Genomic DNA, 21781 nt, shown 5'->3' with positions numbered 1-21781 from the left:
ACACAGTAAACTCTTTCAAAAATGTCGGTGTTGTTGTTCTGAGAGGAAGGCGCTAAACCGGAAAAGTGATTCCGGAAATGATGTTGTTAGCCGACCAATCACAACCCTTGCGATCTCCGCGAGTCTCCGTCTCCTCGACGGATAGATAGGAATTTTGGCTGGCGCACGAAAATGACGGAGAGCGTCTTCGGGAGGGTCTTCAGAGACGGAGAGAGCTCTCCGTAGCGACCATAAATCTTATGGTTGGGGGTGTTGAACCTCCCAATTACGACTTCACCCCCCCTAAAAGAAGTACAAATAACAGATTGTGTACATTACACCGTATATTCCATAGTCATGCCAGACAGATGCTTGTAGTAAAATGTCAGACACCCCTGAAGCATACACACTATGAAAAATGTCTTCATCTAACATTAAAGCTGCAGAAACAGATGGGTGGCAGGACACTGCAGATAGAAACACCATGACAACAGAGCAGAGTGGAGTTCGGCGGATGAGAGGAAGCACTGTGTTATTGGAGAGGATTAGAAGATTACTAACACAGCTGTCTGCACTCAAAGTCTCCATCAGCATCATCACTCTGTGTTTAGTTGTCTCTCTGTTTGTCAGCTGTGCATCTGCTTTTTTCTCAGCATCATGTGGCAGAGCAAGGAGACCTATAGAAGTTGAGGATCCAACATGAAGATGTTTTGGTTTTTCTTCAGCAATAGTGGTGAGTCAGGATGAAACCATCCTCAAATTAATTGAAATTTGTTTAACTGTCGTTTCAGCTTGTTGATTTGTCATGAAATAAAAGCAGAACGATTTTCACTCTTAGATTTCTGGAAAATGTTTTTTTCTGGATTGAAAGCTGTTTGCTGAGTTTTGACAATAAATAACACCATTTTTATGAAGCAGAATGGAGCATAGGTTTCCGTGAACCATAACAGTTTCAAGCTCATGAATTTAATCTGCTTTTCTGCTCTTTATGATTATGTCATTACATCTAGATGAAAAATGGTGGATACATCTAAAAAAAATCTGTTAAACTACTTTTAGAAAGATTATATATTTTATAAATCTCTTAATACTTGCATTTGATGTGAAAGCCTTAGACTTTCACTGGTTTTTATGTAACATTACATCTCCTTGTGTTTTAAAGGAGACATATTTTACCTATTTAAACCATTTAGAATTGGTCTATGTGCTATACAAAACATGTTCATGAAGTTCTTTGCACAAAATCACTCTCACATAAAGAGATTTCACCAGCTCTATTCTTGCCAGTTTCAGTCTCTCCCAAATTAAGCCGTTTAAAGGGCTCTGTCACTTTTATGCAAATAAGCTGTTGCTGGCCACGCCCCGCCCCGCTCATGAGAAGCCTCTGGCTGCATGTACTGTTTACCCTTTTGTTTTGAGGGTCCAAAAGGTACATATATGTACTCAAGTGGTAAAAGGTACATATATGTACATTTTTTTCTACATGCTGGGGTACAATAGACAGTCTGTGTTAGGATACTTCAGTATAAGGGTACAAAACTATCCTTCAGAGGGTACTGCCCCAGTGACAAGCCATCATACCCCTAAATGTACAATTCTGTACTTTATTTTCTGAGAGTGTATATTTAAACTATTTTTTTCAATTCTTAGATTGTTTTTAAAGTGTTTATAATTGCATAAACATTTTTATTGCTTTATTATGTCTTGCTACTGGATGCTTGAATTTCCTTCGGGATCAATAAAGTATCTATCTATCTATCTATCTATCTATCTATCCATCCATCCATCCATCCATCCATCCATCCATCCATCCATCCATCTAGAATTATGGGTTCATTTGTTTTCAGTGCAGAGCTTCTGCAGTCTCCAGCCTGACTCACCTGTGGTGCGTTTCTGGAGACTGCAGGTGTCCAGCAGCAGAAGTCTCTGCCGGTGATATCTCCCGGTGCTTTTCACAGCCACGAACAGGCTGCTGCCGCTGCGGTCACCTGTCTGCTGGTGGCCGGGAGAGGCTCGTCCTCACTGAAGGAGCTGCCGGCTGCAGGGAGCACGGATGTTTTATCAACTTATTTCAGGCGGCTGGCCCGGGAGAGCCGTGAGCGCGGAGGAGCGCTCGGCCCCGGTGGAGCAGCTCACACAGGCTGACCTGTTCGTGGCTGTGAAAACCACCGAGGGGATATCACCGGCAGAGACTGGAGCTGCTGCTGCTGCTGGACACCTGCAGTCTCCAGAAACGCACCACAGGTGCAGCCAACAACACAACACTTCATGTGTGATTTTCCTTTCGTAGTCATGTATGCTCGATGCTCGATACACGATGGCGGATCTTCAACTAATGTAGAGGGTGGGGAGTGGGTGGGGACTCGACAGGTATATGCAAATTCCCCTATTGTGACGTCACAATAGGGGAGCCATCCAAATGGCTCACAGCAGCATTTTTTTCTTGACACCAAAGTCTTTCTACTGACCTACAGAAAATGGATGGATGGGTTTTTTTTCGCGCTTGGAGTGTTTAAAGGAACAGTAGAGACCCAAATATGAACACAAAGACCTGGAAAAAGTGAGTTTTGCATAATATGTCCCCTTTAAATTATGCTTCTTGTTCAGTTTTATGTAAAGAGACAGACTGCAGTGCAGTCCTTCAGACAAATTAGTGTAATGGTTTGCTTTAAAGTTGACTTTAGTTTGATTGATGTTTTTTCCCTATCATGGAAGAATCAGGACTGAACAGGGCAGGCTAGTTTTGGTGTCACAAATGTTGTTAGCGTTGGGCATTTTGGTGGTTACCAGACAAAGAGTAGAGAAGACTGTCCTTTGCAGGAGTTAGGAACTGTACGATGATTTTCTCCAACACTGGAGTTGTGACATTTGAAAACAGCCATTGTTTTGGGAGAGCATAAGAAAATACTTTATAACATACAAGGCAGTGCCATCAATGTGCATCCAAAGAATACGTGACCTCTGCGAGCTGCAGAAGTAGCACATGATCCGTGAAAATTAAACATGTTTTCACTAAAAGGAAAGTTGACTTAGAAACTTGTAAAAACTTTGCCTTTTGTTTTGTTTTTTCCAGCTGCATCAAGTTGGACTGCGAGGCTTGGTGAGGAGAAGAATTAAACTACCAAGCTTCACTGAACGATCCACTCCTTAACAACTCTTCTGGGGAAGCTTCCCTCTGCCCTCAGGAAATATGAGTTTTTGTCTGCCTTCCCTCCTCATCCTCATTTACGCCTTTAATTTCCTTGGGCCCCCTTTCCCCTCTGTGGAGTGCTTACGGGTGTGTCCCCATCAGTGTGTTTGCTATGAGCATGCTAACTTGGTGGACTGTCGTGACCGCAAATTTGAACACGTTCCCAGGGCCCTCCCACACGGAGCCTGGCTGCTGGAGTTAGGAGGAAACAATCTGAGTGTTATAAGCACCCGAACCTTCACTGGACTCTGGTCCCTGCGGGTGCTGGTTCTGACTAAGAGCCAGATCAAGGAAATTCAGCCACAGGTAGGAACAAAGAGTTGGAGGAAACATATTTGAAACCTTGAAAGAATGTAAACATTTTCTATTAAAGTTCTATGTGATGCTTAAGTCTCAACTGGGGCTTTGAGAGAGTTTAAAGTGGCAGATGGAGCGTAATCCCTGAAAAGAATTTTGCACTTATATAAAGGACAAAATGAGAAGCAGCTCAACTAAAGTGGAAAGACAAAACTGTTGAAATGTTACTGTACAACAGCTTAAAGGAGCTACATTGAGATGTGTTGCTGCCATCAAATTCAAGATGAGCAAGCTGTAAAATGTCTCTTTCAACCTTTTGTTTTTGTTCAATTGTAAATAAAATTAAATATTGGTTCATGAGGTTTGCAGAACATTGAATTCAGTTTTTATTGCCATTTCACTCAGTCCTGACATCTCTGGAACTGGGGCAGAGGATAGAGGAAGTTGTATAATCTCTAAAAACACTTAACTCTCGTTTAAAGCACAAAATACAAAGCAGCTGAAATGAGGAATGAGGTGAAGACAGCTGTGATTTGCCATTTCAGTGATATAAAATGAAAGCACCGGAAATGCCAGCAGAAAGGGAAGAGACACAAGCAGTTAAATGTGAAAGTGCAAAGCTCTGAAAGCAGTTGAAGAATAAGGAAGTAGCTGAAATGTTGTTATAAAGAAGTACAAATGAAGGCAATTTATTTACATAAGTGGATGTGCTGATAACTCTTGGGGGCCTTGGGCATTTACACATAGTTATACACAGTAGATGTAAAGTGAAGGACTTATGAGTGGTTATTCTCTGTTTAAAGTGTAAGAAATGTTTTCCTGTGTCTTCAAAGGCATTTTTCTCTTTGTCCTTCCTGGAGAAGCTGGATCTCAGTTGGAACCAGTTGACAAGTCTCCCCATGGACTTCTCCACCAGTCTGTCTGCTCTCAAAGAGCTGCGACTGGAGCACAACAACTTACATTATATATCTGGAAACAGGTACCTGTTCATCTGTTGGCAAATTACTGTACAGAAAAATGTCATACCTTCCTCTTTTTGTGCTGTAGACAGTCATCGTCCATAATTTGTTATCTGTTTCTTTTATATCATTTTAGCCAGACTGAAAAACATTACAATGTTCAGTTCGTCACAGCACCATACTTACAAAGTGAAATCTCTGTTCTGTGCATATGAAACACTTCAGGAAATTTAAAGATATTAAAGTTTTTCAGGCCAGAGTGAGATTTGAAATAAATACTTTTATTTTTCCCCATGTGAGATTAAATAGCATCCTTGTAACAACTTGTCAGTGCACATGCATAATTCTCAGCTGCAATGCCAATAAATTTGAACAATGATACGTCCACTTTTGTAGTGGTTGTAAGTCTCAATGACTGTGTGTGAAGTTCTGTATCCTTTTTCTGTGCCTCTCAGTATCTCATCCCATAACTGTCTCTCTCTCATTTGAGTCTGGTGTATCTGGACAACATGGAAAAGTTGGATCTCAGCCATAACCAGCTGGGGTCTGTTGGCCCTGGGGTGTTCAGGGGCCTCTCAAGGCTCAGACAGCTTTATTTGCCCAACAACAAACTGACTGTGGTGCAGCAGGGCAGCTTTGATATGCTACCTGGACTTGAGGTAAATGGATGAAATCTCCTGAATTAGGGGTTCTATTTAAGATGAAGATATAATAAATAAAAATTAAGTTAATAAAGTTAAATTTTCCAAGAAGTATTAAGGAATTTAACTTGAGGGTGGTCTGCTGTTTATTCAATTCAAAAAATACCTGAATCTTGTTCAGTTAACATTTCTGGATAGAAATAGAAAGAATTTCTGGAAATATGATTTTACTATTAAAAGGCGTTCTGTAGTATAAAGACATTTCAGCACAAGGTAAAAAGAGTTCTGTTATTTACTTACAGTGTGAAACTTAATTTCTGATGACTCTGAAAATATTTTTATCTGAGTATCTGTCTGTTTTTCTAGGTGCTCCAGCTGAGCAACAACAACATCTCCCAGATAGACACAGATGCTCTGGCTCCTCTCTATAGTCTGGCAGTTCTCAATTTGGAAGGAAACAACTTGCATCACCTCAAGTTTAAAACCTTCATCAGCCTTCATACAACAGCAACACACATCCAGCTCTCAGGTTTTTAATCATATTCAAAAGTCAATTTCCTCTTTTTCGAGACATCCCACACTGCCAGCATTTCCCCACCCTGAGTAGGGAATGATGTGAAAAATGTGAAACAATTGGTTTATTGCCTTTTTCATATATCTGAAGTGAGACATGCTATAAAGATAAATGCCATGATACAGAACAAACATGGACACACTAACTATGCATTACTACACAGGCTGAGAGAGAAGATTCCTTCCTTTTTCTTCCAACACCTCCACTCACAGTCTTACCGGTCATCTAGAGTACTTTTAGGACTTCTTGTTCATACTCCCAGTATATTGCCGCTTGTTTGGGAGTGCATTGGTTTTAAAAGCAGAGGGTACCCCCTATTTTATTGTGGATTTCAATTAGTGTTGCACCGATACCATTTTTTGGCACCGATACCTGGCTGTGCAGTATCGGCCGATACCGATACCACTCTGTTTGAAAAAAAAAAAATGTGTGTATACATATATATATATATATATATATATATATATATATATATATATATATATGCATACTACTTGGATGTAAAATGTAAAATCTTTATTAGTTTACAAGTTCATAAAACACATGGGGTGGGGGGCTCCGATCTAATGGAGAGAGAGAAGGATTGGGAACAGGCTTCCTTGGTCGCGACACACACGACAGGCTAACCCTTAACACAGCACACAGAATGAAAACCCACTACAAGTCAGGCTAGCTTCACTAGCTTTAAGGCACGCTTTAAACACAGCACACGGAATGAAAACCCACTACAAGTCAGGCTAGCTTCACTAGCTTTAAGGCACGCTTTAAACACAGCACACGGAATGAAAACCCACTACAAGTCAGGCTAGCTTCACTAGCTTTAAGGCACGCTTTAAACACAGCACACGGAATGAAAACCCACCACAAGTCAGGCTAGCTTCACTAGCTTTAAGGCACGCTTTAAACACAGCACACGGAATGAAAACCCACCACAAGTCAGGCTAGCTTTACTGGCTTTAAGGCACGCTTTAAACTAGTGATGGTCCGATCAGCATTTTTTGGACCGATCACCAAAATCATGATCTGCCCGATTGCCGATCACGGAAGGAATCGGACATTTCCATGCCTTTCATCTAGCAGAGAGTGCACCATTTATAGAAATTATAGAAATTATAGAAACCGCCAGAGGTAGCTGGGGACATGTAGAACAAGAATCTGGTGGAGTTTGCAGAAAACAATTGTTTTTTTTATTTTCTATTAATATTTTAATCTGCCCATATACATCATCCACTGGGTATGATTTCAGCATCAGATTATTAAACAATGATGCAGTGAAATGACTTGAAAATCACCACAGAGGTAGCTGGGGACATGTAGAACAAGAATCTGGTGGAGTCGGCAGAGAACATTTTGATTTGGTTGTAAATTAAGTTTTCAAATCTGACTATGCAGAAATGAGTTTGATTCTGAATATGCTTCAATAATTTTGTTCTATCATTTTGTTTTAATCATTAAAAAGAATGTAGTAAAAAAACAACCAAGTAATGACAGGTGTATGTATTCCAACAAATGAAAAATCAACTTCGATATAGATTTCTGAGTTTACGGGGTGCACTTGAATGCACCATAAATCCGCTCACACGCTTTATTGTACGACGCGATGTAAACGGGCACTCGATTTTCAAGTGTAGCTAGCGCGACCGTGCCTCTCCGAAGCGCAGATGGCGTGACCGCAGTAAGTTTCACATCTTTCTGACAAACTTTGAAGAAATTCCAGACAGGAGAGGTCATGTTGTAGAGATGCACTGTAGAGGTTTTGCCTGTTCGGTTCTGTACACACGTCACGTACCACATTAGAAAGTGGTCGCTAGTAATTTACGTTACGTGATCGGTTTTTTGATCGGCATATTTTTCCGATCGCCGATCAGGCTATTTTTGGGCATTATCGGCCGATCATTCGGAGCATCACTACTTTAAACACAGCACACGGAATGAAAACCCACTACAAGTCAGGCTAGCTTCACTAGCTTTAAGGCACACTTTAAACACAGCACACAGTGTCAACACACCACAAAACATGCGGCTAACCTGCAGCATATGGCGCCCGTTTAACCACAGACCCTTCACTCCTCCCCACGCAACCCCACCAATCAATACCACATAACAATAGGCCGACCTATACATCAACACTAAAACACAAAGTTAAAAGGAGAGGAATACTTAACTCGTCCACTTGGCAAGACCCTCCCTCGGGGTCTGAGCTTGTGCCGCCGTCCAACTCCCCGGGGTAACGGCTTTGCTAGATGGCGAAGACGGTAACTAGTCAGGACCGAAAATTGAAAAAGGCCTTTAGAAAACAACATGGTAGGCATTTTTGAGGAAAAGCCCTTTATGCATTGTTTCTATATGATTTTTTTGTGCTGAATCCATTTCTGCCGGTTGCCCAGCTGTAAAAGTTACCGTTTAGTCATAATTATTGATCCATTTGCATAATTATTGATTAATCGCCCAAACTTAGAAATGGCTATTCATTTCCTATTTATTAATATTCTATATATTATTGGTTGGTATCATTGAAAAGGGGACCCTTTAGGCTTTCATTTAAGACCATGTTTGTGTATTTACGACAAACACAGAGGTCACATGACCTCTTTAAACCATAAATTGTTTCCCACAGTTTTCGCCTAATTTATATATTTTTTATCCCTGTGGGATGAAGGGATATCAAGGACCCAAAAGCCAACAATCTCAATACTTAATGGACTTTGAGGATTCAGGAAATATGATATATCCATACTATTTCTATGTGAGAGGTTATCGTGAGCCTTAAAATAGCAGTAACCGTCTCAGGCCAATTCACCTCCATTCATTCTTTGGACCAGAGTTACATTAAAAAAAAAAATACCACACCAATTGTTTGGATATAATAATATCACTAATACTAATGCAATAATCATCAAAGCCCAGATACATTTTTCATCCATTTAATTAACAAGTACATTTCACTGAACATGGCCACTAATTCCAAGAGTGAATAGTAATGGTGGGTTCATTATAATTTCTTTGTGATCACATTCTTTTTCTTCAGTGCATTACACATTCATGCAATGATCACTTGACTTTCTGCACTGACAAGATGCAGTGCATGGGTTTGGCTTGCATCTGCATCGGGCTGTCTTGCATCCAGTTGTGCAGCCACAGGTCACTAGCTCCACACAGGCATCTGGAACTGCAGTCAGCGACATGAGTTCAGGAACAAGCACATTGTCCTCCATCTTCCATCCCATATTTTCAGGGGGTGGCAGCACCGGGTGTTGCAAGTGGGCCTGTCGCCAGACCAAAGTCTGGAAGTGAACACGATGGATGTGAAATTTCAGAGCATCTCTGGTGGGTGGCAGTCTCTCTATGGTCATGCCCTTGACAAACATACCCAAACGGACTTCATTAATGTTGTTTGTGTTGACTGCACCATAAAATTTGCAGAAGAATTCTTCTGCATCCATGATGGTGGAGTCACTAAGCTCAGGACATTCACCAAGCCCTTTGAGGAGATGGCTGTGGTCTTTAAACACATTCCAGCAGGTCTTCTTTGTGTGTCCTGCAATGTACGATGTTGAGTCACTCCCAGTCAGTGCATGGAAACCTGGAAGCATCTCAAGGACCTCTTCTTCCATCTGCAGCTTTTCCACAACTGCATGAATGGGAATGTACTTTCTGTCCTTTGCTGTCCCTGCTTTCATCCAGATTTTTTGGCATGGCATTCTGTGGAAGTAGGCGATCAGCAGAATCAGGACATCAGTGTCTCTCGCAGACACAACAACGGTTTCTGCTCTGCTTTTAATGCAGTGAAGAACAATTCTTGTGTCTGCTTCTTCATGTTTAGCTTCCAAGCTCTCTGTGTCGAAGGCTCCGTCAGAAGCTTCCACCCTCTCTTCATCGCTGAAACCACCTGCAGCAACTATGGTTTTGTTTGCTGGTGCCCTCAGAATCAGCTGTTGGGAGAGAAAGCGAGCAAGGTCTGCCTTGTTGTCAGGGTGAGCAATGAAGTTCTCCCATTTTGCAGGAAGTGGCAAGTCTCTGTTGGCAATTGGTCGTCTGATTGCCACTGAGCCTTTCCCACGCCGTTTCCTTGTTCCACCTTTGATTGTGTGTTCATGGTAGCGATCGAACAGGACATCAATTCGCTGGAACTGTGTGCCACTTTGAAGAACAGATTTAACAAAGGTGTCTGCCAGGTCTCCAAAGGTCTTTGCTTCTTTTGGTTTTCCAATGGAAATGACTAGCGCTTGTCCATCAATGACTAGCATTGGTTCACTCTGTAGATCTGTGGCTTTGAGGTCACTGGGACATTGTATGTCAGCTGTCAAGATTTTGGCAAATATTGCCTTCGAACCTGAACGAAGCTGCCCATTAACCTCTGCCAAAGACAGAGGTACAACAAACAGTTCGTGCATCATTATTTTGTCCAGATTGACTGTACGTCCTGCTTCGTAGGCTGTGATGAGACGCTGTAGGATGTTCCTGTCTGCCTTGACCGTTTTTGCCTTTACAGTTTTGTTATCTGACTGTTTCACTTCAAACAGTGAGGAAAAAGTCAAATACTTGTTCTGTGTCAGTTTGTCCCTGAAGCTCACACTTCTCTTTTTAGATGGCATCAGCCTCTCCTTGACAAAAGCATCCAACTGATCTTGCCCTTTTTTTGCAGCGTTCAACAGGTCATCTTCAATATCCTGTGTAGCCAAGTCATTGTTTGCAATATTTTGCAGTGTCTGGGGCAGGTTAGTGGAAAAGAGACCAAATCTCTGCAAGACAGTGAGCAAAGCATCTTCATCTTTTGAGTCACGCTTCATTCTGCTTTTTGTAGTTTCATTGTGGACGCAGTCGTCACCGGTTCCCAGACCCAAGGCCACCTTGGTGTCATGGGTAAGATCACTTCGGAGGTTGAAAGACAGAGCCCACCGACTGAGAGCTGAAGATGTCTTTGTGATTCCAATAATGCCTCCTCCCTTTTTGCCTTTACAGCCTAGCCACTCCTGACTTTGATCTGGGTCCACTTGGTTGAAGCGATGTGACGAACGTTTGACCACAAAATTTCCGGCATCAAACTCCCTCTTGACTTGCTGTGGAAGTTGGTGCATCTCATTCAGGTAGATGGTCCCCCAGCGAGCATAGTTGGTATGATTATACCACATGAAGTAAGGCAACATTCGCTGGAATGCATAAAGGTGCAGGTCCCAGATCCCATCTCTCTGAGCGCGAATGAACAACAAAAGGATGTGGACCATCTGCATGTAGCCCCACCAAAATTTGAAGTTTGGGTTGTCATTGGCTGCAAAGTAGGCTTCTGTGGCGGCTTCAAACTCGTTGGAAGCAAGCAATGTCACAAGATCGTCTGCAGGGCCGGTCTTGGTCTTCTCCAATTGCTCTTTGAGGTCTGGATTCCTGTCTCCCACGAAGCTAAGCAGCTCAGGAATAAGCATCCTCCACATGGATTGGAGAGTGAGTTTGTGGGCTCTGATTCCCTTGTTGTAGGACTTCCCTGTCATGACTTGTTCAGCAGTGTTGGGGCCAAGTAGGTTGCTTTCAACCCATGCTTCCAACAGTCCAGATGATTGGATGTGCTTGCCAATGACTGCCATGAATTTCATTGCAGTATGAAGGCCACCTAATCTGACGATGAGGCAATCCATGTAGTCAGCATTTACCCACTTCAGCTCCATCAACTTACAGAACAATGCCTCGTCTACTGTGATGACTACATGATGTTGCCCTAGCTTTCTGGCTACGTGTTTGCATCTAAGCACAACCGTATTCAGTGTCTCAAGGTCATGAGCAGGTGCCTGGATGATGGGCATGTAACCAATGCTTGTTATTTCAGGTGCGAGTTCACTAAGACTTTGATTGAAGCTTGTCCAACCTTGCTTCACATCTCCTTCATCTTGACACTTGACAAAGAATGCCATGTCTTTGGCAGTTGCTTGTGCAGCTGATCCATTCTCATCTGATGTTTGGAACCACTCCTTTTTTGTATTCTCTGTTGATTTGGGACAGACTTTTCCTTCTACTCTGGCTGGAAAGAGTGTCTCCATCACTTTAGGGACCTCAAGGGCTTCCAGTTTGGATGGTCTTAAATCTTTCATCATCATGTCTCCTTGTGGACCACGTTGCCATCCGGCCATTTGTGTAGCATGGAATGTGTTTTTGCCATCAAGTGTTGAATCATTTATATCAATATTGTCACAGGTGAAATGTGTAAATCTACCATGCACAAAGTTAGGTGGAGTCACAGCTCCGGTTTCTGGATCCATGACATGTAGCATTCTCTCTGCCATAGCAGTGTCAAGTTGCAGCAAGCTGTGATAACTGATTGTGTGTCCTGCTTTGTGAAACAGTTTCACCAACTCCTTTGATCACATTGCTTGGTGCAATGTACTGGCTAGTCCTACATGCTTTGGTGTCCAGTGTTTTCCTCCAGTCACATTGTAGACAAGATCTTGGGCCACACTTAGAACTCTTGTCTGTGTATCAGCTTCCTCCCTTTCAGTGGTGACATCTTCTTCATCATTTGGGCTTCCTTCCAACAGTCCATGGCCACCGAACATCAAGCGGATGAACATGAAAACACTTTCAGGGACACATGCTATCATTTCCTCCTCATTGACAACACATCCAGTGTATTTAGGGTGAGCCAGTATGTCTTCTCTTAACCTCAGTGCAACGTGTACCATCTCCTGGAATCCCTGGTCAGGAGAGTGATGTATGGGGATTTTACTAGACTCTTCTTCCTCTGCCATGAAATCTGAAAATGGCACATGTACAAATTTTCTGGGAATGAGCAATATGTATTGATTAGGTACTGTTATGAAGTCATAGATGTCCTGCACATATACTTGAAGTTTTTCTTTAAATGTAGCTCTCCTGCTTCTAAATGATGCTTGTACTTCAATGTTGGCTTTTCTGCTAAATCACAGTATCTTGTCCATACCTCAGACAATTGAAGGACATGTCCCTTCTTTGCAGACTCTTTCATCTCACTGATAAGCCATTCCATAGCAAGACCAGTGCCCTTTTCTGAACTATCTTTGGTCTTTGATGCTTTTCACTGGAACTTTTTGAAGCAGTTTGGATGGTACTTCCCTTCTGCTGCTATGAGGTCACTAACACCTGCCAGGCGCACATGGACCTCTTGATCATACTTGGATAAATCCAGGATCTGCTCGCTCATTTTAAATGTAGTAACAGATGACACAGACTCTTTGAGATTTGTATCTTGCCAGAAGATGCAAAGGTCCCATTTCACAGTTGGAGTTGAACTTCTCAGCGTTGGGGTTGCTGCGCTATCCCTGACAGTCCTGGATGTCTGAATTTTCCGTTTTAGTTTTTCAATTTTAAGTTTGCTGGTGAACAACGCGTAACAGGATTTGTGCCACCACAGTTTTTCCACTTCTGTTATAGATATTTCCTTTACACGATCAATTACTGGCTGGTTGTCTCCGTCACAAAGTTTGTCTCGTGTCATTGCAGCACATTTTATTGTGTCAAACCCCTGCTGTCCTCCTTTTGATAACTTTTCATTTTTTGTATTCTGACAGATGAGACACTCTTCTAGAAGTGGTGATTCGCCAGTCTTCTTCAGACTGCCAACAGCCTCCATGATCAGGCTGAAACAGAAATTATACTGCTTTAGCTAGCTTGTTTTTATAATGTGGTTTACTTAAAATGTCAAGTAATTCTGGAATGGAGGTATTAGGACTAATAACTTATTAATAGTTACTACATAGCCTGCTACTAGTTAGCTAAAATTAGCTAGTTAGCTAAAAATCTATTTTGCGGCATCACCTCATTGACTTATATTTTAAACGATAAACACAAAGGTTTAATGAAGATACATATTAGTTACATAGAGAACAAAGTTGAATGAACTTGGGTTAGGTAGCCCAACTGATGACAGGTAAGCTATAGCCTGGTAATGAAATCAACAAATTCCACAAATGTTAGCTAGCCAGTAAATAGAAAATAGCTAAAAAAGAATCTATGGATAATCTATATAGTTTTAATCCATTGAATTCACATAAACAGAAACAAAATGAGTGTTAGTTACCTTTAGTAGAGTAGATGAATACCAACAAAATATTGAAAGCTGCCAGCATGCTCGTTGTCTTGTCCGCAGTAACTCCTGGGCTGGTTACCTGTACGTAACTCCGTAGTCAGGTTCCAGGCTCACAGTAATCCCCCAGATTGTAAAAATGTGGTGAAATTACACAATTTCTGAAACTACATAGTCAAGTGGGTATTACAGTGTCTGTCTTTTGTATCTCTGGTGTTCCTAGGTACCACAGGGTTAAAACAAAGAAAATAGTTTAGGCGGAAATTGTGAAAAAAAAAAAAGTTATTTGTTGTTTGAGGAGCTCTTGTGGCCTCCATGTATGTCAGAAAGGTTAATAATTGGATTTTAATGAAAGCAACAGATGCCCCCTTTAAAATGATGCAAAACTAAATATTATTGAACATTTGGAAGTGTCATAACTTTGTGCCTAAAACAGGATAGGCACTAATATCTAATATCCAATTTACCATATGGAGGTGTTAACTTTGGGGAGGAAATAAAGAAAACCAGGGGCCTTATTTGAAGGGCAACCGGTGGATTCTTGTTTGGGACACCTTGAACTTTCAAAAAATGCTGGTTGCCCACTTTTCCTCAAAAATGCCTACAGGGTCACATGATTCTGAAGTTACAGCCCTGTCTAAACTGGCTGTCGGCTGGTAGTGCGCTGTCACGACCACAGAGGGAGCGATGGCGGCCAAGCACTCTCTATCGTGGACCCTGTTTTGACTACAGGAAGCACCCAGCCTCCCCTCCTCACTCGCGCTGCAAACTCCTCCTGGCTAGCTGTCTTCGTCACCGGCAGCTCTAGATGACTGCGAACGACACCCTCGCCAGCTGACAGAGTGCCGTGTCGCCAGACGTCTTGCTCCTCACACATAGAAAAAGCTGCTCCGGCATTGGTTAAGAGCGGCTATTGGCCCGCTCTCATTGGTCTGGAGCAGGCCAATAGCGATAGCTGCACAGTGATCACAACACAGTGTAGCGAGTGTCGGGAGATGTTCAAGTGTCATACAAGTATCGGAAATGGTATCGGTCCCCTATTTGTTGGTACTCGCCGATACCGATACCACCATTTTAGTGCCGATCAGGGCCCCGCCCGATACTGGTATCGGTATCGGTGCAACACTAATTTCAATGCCAATCCATGCTATCCTATCCATAACAGAGTCTGTGTAATGCCTAACAAAGCTACTGTATATTTTTCAGAAGTAGAAGGAAGGAAGTCAAAATATAGGCTTTAATTAAGAAATAAAGATTTTTTTTTTTTTAAAGTGAATAACAGCAGTGTCAAGCTGCATGCTTTGGAGTGGGGTCCCTTTGACCTCTTTACTCAATCTGTGTGCATTGTTCACAAATACCCACTGTAGAATGAAATTTTCCTGTCACTATTTATTACTCACCCAACAGGTCAGTTACGTACTGCCGCAGGATAGCATGCGATATGCAGATGTTGAGTTGGGAATGATAATGTGCTGTTTCAGAACAGAGGAGTTGATCAGTTCAAGCAGGAGAACAAAAACGAGGTGGGTTCTCTGTTACTGAGACAAACTAAAAGACAAACAGGACAGGCAGCAGGTCAGGTAGAGATCTTTGTTGAAAATGGGACACATAATATTAAGAAATGAGATTCAATAAAAATATCTTCTCACTTTTTGACAAAATTTGCGTCTGTATTATCTGTTTCACATTTACCTTCTTGCCCTGTCAGGCAACCCGTGGAGCTGTGACTGTGAGCTGCATCGCGTCTTCAGTAAGATTTTACACGTTCGGCACCTCCACATCGACGATTATCACAGCGTGCAGTGCCAGGATCCTCCACAGCTGATAGGGGCTTCACTGGCCTGGGTGGACAGCCAACTCTGCATTGCAGAGACTGCAACGGTCCTCGTCATCACTGTCACTGTGCTGGTCTCCGTGGTAGCAGCTGTGGTGATGGCTGAGAGGAACAGGAAGAGGAACGGTGGGAAGAGCTGGGACACTGAGTCACAGAGTCCACCATCCTGAGAAACTGTACAAGAAGACAGAGGATGATGAGGAGACTGAAGGCTAAGATCCAAAGCTTCTCTACTGTCACGACAGCTTTCCTTCATAGTTGAAGACGGTTTCCACACATTAGAAATACAAAATGAATTTATTTTTGTCCTTTAATATTACGGGTAATGAAATGTGCTATAAATGTGGAAGACTGGAAGGACACTTTAATTCTAATCAGTGTTTTTCTTCAATCCTGGCAGGTCAGGTAGGTGATATCAACCATGTGCTTTCATGTGATGTAAGATCAAGACCTACATAAAATCAATCAGTCAGTGCACTTTACACTTTACACTGTACTAAAAGACTTATGCCACTTCCTCGTTGGGTTTTGAACAAAAAACATTTTCTCAGCAGGGTTGCAAAAACATTCACGGTTAGGTATAAAAATACATTCTTTTAAAAATGCGACCTTACCACCAGGGACACCATTTTTACCCCTCACGTGCAGGTAGTCCCATAACCACTAGAGGTTACACATTCCATGAACGGAATTATAGTTTGTATCTGCCTGAATGAACAAACACCGCATGGACGTTTTAAGGGGCGTGGACAGTCTCAACTGAGAACAGGTGGAAGGTAGATGATAGATGATCATGAGGTAATATTATAAACTCTAACATTGCTTTAGATGTTTTTTTTTTCATCTCCTCTGCATAGATTGGCAATTTAAATCCAGAGACGTAATGAAGGTCCTGTCAATAATATGCTACAGAGTTTTCTCAAAATGAGTTGTCTACATACTGTAGATAAGTGGGGTTTACTGAAATTATTTTTAGTGTTGACTCATTTGGTGCTTTTCCGATCCAAATAGTTTTCTGCTGATCCAAATAGTAGAGGCTTTTTAAATATTTTACAGTCAACAAGGTGAATGTCAAATATTGCAAAATATAAGGAAATAGGAGATAAAGCAACTTGGAAAGTTTTTTCCTCCAAAAGAGCATCCTTCCAACATAAAAAATACAAATGCAACATAGTTCTTTACAAATAGCTTTTCTTGGAGAGATCGTTCACATAATTTATTTGCTTTGCTTTGCTTAAGAGACTTTTATCCTAATGTAGCATTAAGCTAAGTTTTATATTGTTAGCTGGTTAATTTCAATAAGTGCTTTACCGTATAAAATTAGTTAACTACCTAAAACATGCCAACTGTCATACTATTCACCAATTTAGAGATCTTTACATGTGTCATCTTTACACGTATGATATTAAATTGTGAACAAAAATACACGTCAATATACGGCTTCTTGAGATCACTAAATAGGTTTGGGGCCTGAGTAGTAATCCCCTTTCTCTGCACACAAATAGCCCTGCCCATGACTGTCTGACATAATTACACAATTATGTCTCCGGACTCCACAGAGGATTACTGCAGGAGTGACAGAAGAACACAGTCCTTTTGAGGTCAACAAGAAGGCCAAATGTCAAAGTTAGCTCTGGATTAGTATATTAAATGTGTGTGTGTTAGGGGGTAGTGGTGTTCAAGGCAGTAAAAGAGAGCCTTATTGGCTCTAACTGCAGTTTTGTCCATCTTTTGGACAACAAGTAGATATGCAATGTCTTTTCTCTGCCACATGGGGGCATCGTTCAAAAATATTTGAACAACTTGCAATGTAGGCCTCTCTTGCTTGTTTTTCTTTAGTTGTTCTTGCATTGATGTGGGAAAGAGGCCATTGTGGAAAGAGAGGACAGACAAAAATATGCATCGGCACCAGATAACTTTATTCGAGATTATGTTTTTGTTCTGACAGCTTCTCAATCCCCTGAAATAAAAAACTGTCTATATTCTTCTGTGCATCTTGCTTCTTTGTTGTTTTTTTCACTCTTCTTCCTTTTGCAAATATACCCACAATCCTTTCTCTCTGCAGGAGCTGATATTGACGTAGATAGATACCTCCGTGTCACCATAAACCAGGTATAAACAGTTTGCTTCAGTTAAAATTAGCTTACATTTAATTTCCACTAAACTCAGACTTGAATTATGTTAATACATCCATCCATTTTCTATACCGCTGAATCCGTCGGTTGGGTCGCGGGGGGGGGCTGGAGCCTGTCCCAGCAGTCAATGGGCGAGAGGCAGGGTCATGTTAATACAATGACAGAAATTTAGAAATATGATAACGTAATAAATCATTAGTAACCAAATTAATTGACTAACTGTAAAAGTATATTAAAACAACACACTGGTTTAACATGCAACCTTTGGCCTTTTGTTCAAAGAGATAAACGGAACATCCAGAAGCTCGCATTTTAACTTCTGTGATTTGAAAGATATCCAGAGACTGACCAAAGCTTAAAGCTGCGGTCGGCAACTTTTTTTTAGTCATATTAGCTTGAACTGTCATGGGATTCTGGAAGTAGAATATTAAATAGCCTGTTTAGGAAAAATAACGAAATCTGTAGCTCTCTCTGAAGCCTGTAATCATGCTTGCAAAAACCGAGGGCTCCTGGCTGTTTTTAACCAATCAAGTTAGGGTGGAGGAATCCTACCTGTCAATCACAGCTTGTGCACACGCTGCTGAGCGTGAGTCTGCCCCAGCTTGTGTGAGCTGAGTGAAGCTGACACCCCACCCACGTGAAAAATTCAAGCAAATAGATTGATCGGTTAGTGCTCCGTTTGTGCTGGTTTGTGCCGTTAAAATTTTCGTTTGTGCTGCTTTGGTTTCTGAGATATTAAAGATTATTTTTTAGGTCATCCAAAGGTCACCATCCCCCCATATTACTCCAAAACAAACCAAAGTAGTCTACTTTTTTAGTGCTCCGTTTGTGCAGGTTTGTGCCGTTAAAACTGGCGTTTGTGCTGCTTTCGTCTCTGAGATATTATGAATTAGGCCTATAATTTCAGCCGATGACGTCACCATCCCCCCATCTTGCTCCAAAACAAACCAGAGTGGTCTACTTTTTTAGTGCTCCGTTTGTGCAGGTTTGTGCCGTTAAAACGGGCGTTTGAGCTGCTTTCGTCTCCGAGTTACGTTTTACTTTCAGTTGATCACATGATTTCACTATATTGATCAGGAGGCAATGAATTTCATCTGCTGCAGGTTGTAGTCATTCTGTTTTGTTCCAGTAAGTTCTTTTCGCCAATTTAGTCAGTGGGAAGTTGTCAGCTGAGTGAAGCTGACACCCCACCCACGTGAAAAATTCAAGCAAATAGACTGATCGGTTAGTTCGTTTGTGCAGGTTTGTGCCGTTAAAATTCAGTCAGTAGGAAGTTGTCGGATGTTGCTAACGCAGGAGAGAACAGAAGATAGCCAGTTTGTTTTTTAAAATCCCTTTCTGCAAATAACAGTGACATTAGCCTAATAATGAAGTTATATGTATTTTACGGAGTCAGTATTTTTTTATTTAGTTTATTAATGGTTGGCAAGGATTGCATTACCGTCACTGAATGTCACTCAAGGGTGTTAATTCTGTTCTCTCCTGCGTTAGCAACATATCCGACAACTTCCCACTGACTGAATTGGCGAAAAGAACTTACTGGAACAAAACAGAATGACTACAACCTGCAGCAGATGAAATTCATTGCCTCCTGATCAATATAGTGAAATCATGTGATCAACTGAAAGTAAAACGTAACTCGGAGACGAAAGCAGCTCAAACGCCCGTTTTAACGGCACAAACCTGCACAAACGGAGCACTAAAAAAGTAGACCACTCTGGTTTGTTTTGGAGCAAGATGGGGGGATGGTGACGTCATCGGCTGAAATTATAATTCATAATATCTCAGAGACGAAAGCAGCACAAACGCCAGTTTTAACGGCACAAACCTGCACAAACGGAGCACTAAAAAAGTAGACTACTTTGGTTTGTTTTGGAGTAATATGGGGGGATGGTGACCTTTGGATGACCTAAAAAATAATCTTTAATATCTCAGAAACCAAAGCAGCACAAACGAAAATTTTAACGGCACAAACCAGCACAAACGGAGCACTAACCGATCAATCTATTTGCTTGAATTTTTCACGTGGGTGGGGTGTCAGCTTCACTCAGCTGCTTGTGTGCGCTCGTCCACAGAGGCGGAGGGGTTTGGGGGGCGATTCGGAGCTTGTTAGAGGTTGGGGGAGGGACCTGAAAGTTGTATCAGTTCGAATTTTCCAACTTTAGACTCGTAATTTTGAAAACCTGCCGACTGCAGCTTCAATGTGTCACACAAACTTGCATTTTTCCTCTTGGCAGAACTGCCTTCCTTCATCTGATGCATAGTTATTTTAATGTAAATAACATAGTCATCTGTTATAATAGCCAATCTGCACTGCTCAGCATGGAAAATATGTGTTAATCAGCTGGTCGATCCTGATCCCATGAATGGTTCTTTTAAAAATCAACTTTCAAAAGATTTGAAATTTTTTAAAACCAAAAATAAATGTTTTTCTATAAGCTTTGCATATTACAAACATTAAAATGTTTGACTTTCAGCTCTAGTACTAAAAGGCGTATTGGTTTGACGGGTTAATAAGAAAATATGTTCCTCTCTTCTCACTGTCTGTGCATAGAAATATTTGTACTTGACTCAGTAGAAAGTACTGCTGGGATGATGAGGCTAATGTTGTTGCAAAAAAAACGGAAAAAAACCCAACCACTATAGCTTCAATGCGTACAACACTGGACAATATTGCCCTCCTGAAAAGGAAGGTAATCAGTCAGAAGAGGATGGCTCCTTGGTATAATTCACAGCTACATGCTTTAAAGTAGACTGCAAGAAAGCTGGAGAGACAGTGGCGTTCCTCTAATTTAGAAGAATCTCAATTAGTCTGGAAAGCAGCGGCGATTTGTGCCAGGGCCTGTAGAGAGGGTTAATTTAACACGAACCTAAACGAGAAGGATTTGCGCTAGACTCGCATTATTGTGAAACTTCAACGGTAGGCTACATCAAACAACAACAACAAAGACAGCAAAATTCGATTTTACTCCATTCTTTATTGAAGAACTGTTATGAACGACTCAGCGCAACGCAGTTTTCTCTACTGTTATGAACTGTTATGAACGACTTAAGCCCCGTACACACACGTCGCTGCTATTTACTCGCTCAGCGAGTGAAGTCAATAGAATGTCTATGTGTTCACGCGAGGCGAGTAGGCGAGGAGAGTACAAGCGATGCGATGTGGGCGGATTCCGAGATGAACATATTTCAACTTCGAGCGACGCGAGTAAAGCGAGTAAAAGCGAGTAGCCAATTAAAATGCAGAATACAGATTATTGACAGGTGACGTTCCCCCAGTGTTCTCCAAACAGTGGCCACCCAACCAAGTCAGCAAAAGCACCCAAGCGAGTGGCGAGTAGGCGAGTGAGCGAGTAGCGAGTAAATAGCAGCGACGTGTGTGTACGGGGCTTAAGCGCAGGTTTCTCCAAAACAAAAGTGGAGCAGCCACTAACAAGTAGCCTACTCAATAGTTCACCTGACTACTATAGGTTCCTGCAAAATAAAAACTCAAAATAAAAAAGGATACATATACTGGTCGACTGTATTTAGCCTATGTCAGCTGTTTAGAAGAGCTGTGAAGAAAGAGAATGGAATCCACGGTGTCTGGATTTAGCCTATTTCTGCGCGCTTCCAACACGCGACCTGCCGAACTGAACGTGCGCTCGCTGGAAGCACTTGTGGCAGGAACGCAAAGCACCGCTCTTGCCAACATCGAAAGGAGAGGGAAATCGTGACTGTGAGCCCTCCAAAATCCAAGGACATCTTCGTTGCATTCCTCAAGAGTGAAGTGTGACTGTATGAAGCGCTGTACTTCATCTGGTTCTATAATGTCAGGTGTGTCTTCCCATTCCAGGAACATCCTGCGCCTTTTCAGCACATCTTCTGTACAATGAACAAAGTGCATCACCATTTTATTACTGTTTAGTATAAGCATACACTCTCTGTTAAAGTTGGAAAAAAGCTGTGTGAAGTAGGCTATTTCACAGAATTCTATTGCTCTTACCGTGCATGGCTGGCGCTATCCCTTCTGCCTCCTCTGCGTATGTTGCGCTTGCGCTTGGGCTGGCTGCTGCTGCAGCTAAAAGGTAAAATGAGGTCTTGTTTTTGGGGCCTGCCATAGCATTGAAGTGCCTCCATGCAAAT

The 21781-nt window shown here is 41.8% G+C and overlaps 1 protein-coding gene across 1 annotated transcript; it reads left to right on the top strand.

The window, feature by feature from the left end:
- The first annotated feature begins 630 nt into the window (after positions 1–630).
- Positions 631–17476, top strand: LOC142371394 (uncharacterized). Its single transcript, XM_075454046.1, has 6 exons — positions 631–712; positions 3053–3475; positions 4300–4445; positions 4916–5084; positions 5433–5595; positions 15396–17476. Exons 2-6 carry the CDS (start codon positions 3170–3172, stop codon positions 15689–15691), a joined length of 1080 nt encoding a protein of 359 aa, XP_075310161.1. The 5' UTR covers positions 631–712; positions 3053–3169; the 3' UTR covers positions 15692–17476.
- Positions 17477–21781: the final 4305 nt, after the last annotated feature.

Source organism: Odontesthes bonariensis, chromosome 21 (assembly GCF_027942865.1).
Source record: "Odontesthes bonariensis isolate fOdoBon6 chromosome 21, fOdoBon6.hap1, whole genome shotgun sequence".
Taxonomy (NCBI): Eukaryota; Metazoa; Chordata; class Actinopteri; order Atheriniformes; family Atherinopsidae; genus Odontesthes; species Odontesthes bonariensis.
Note: the sequence above shows the minus strand (reverse complement) of the source record. Positions and strands in the feature narration are given on the sequence as shown.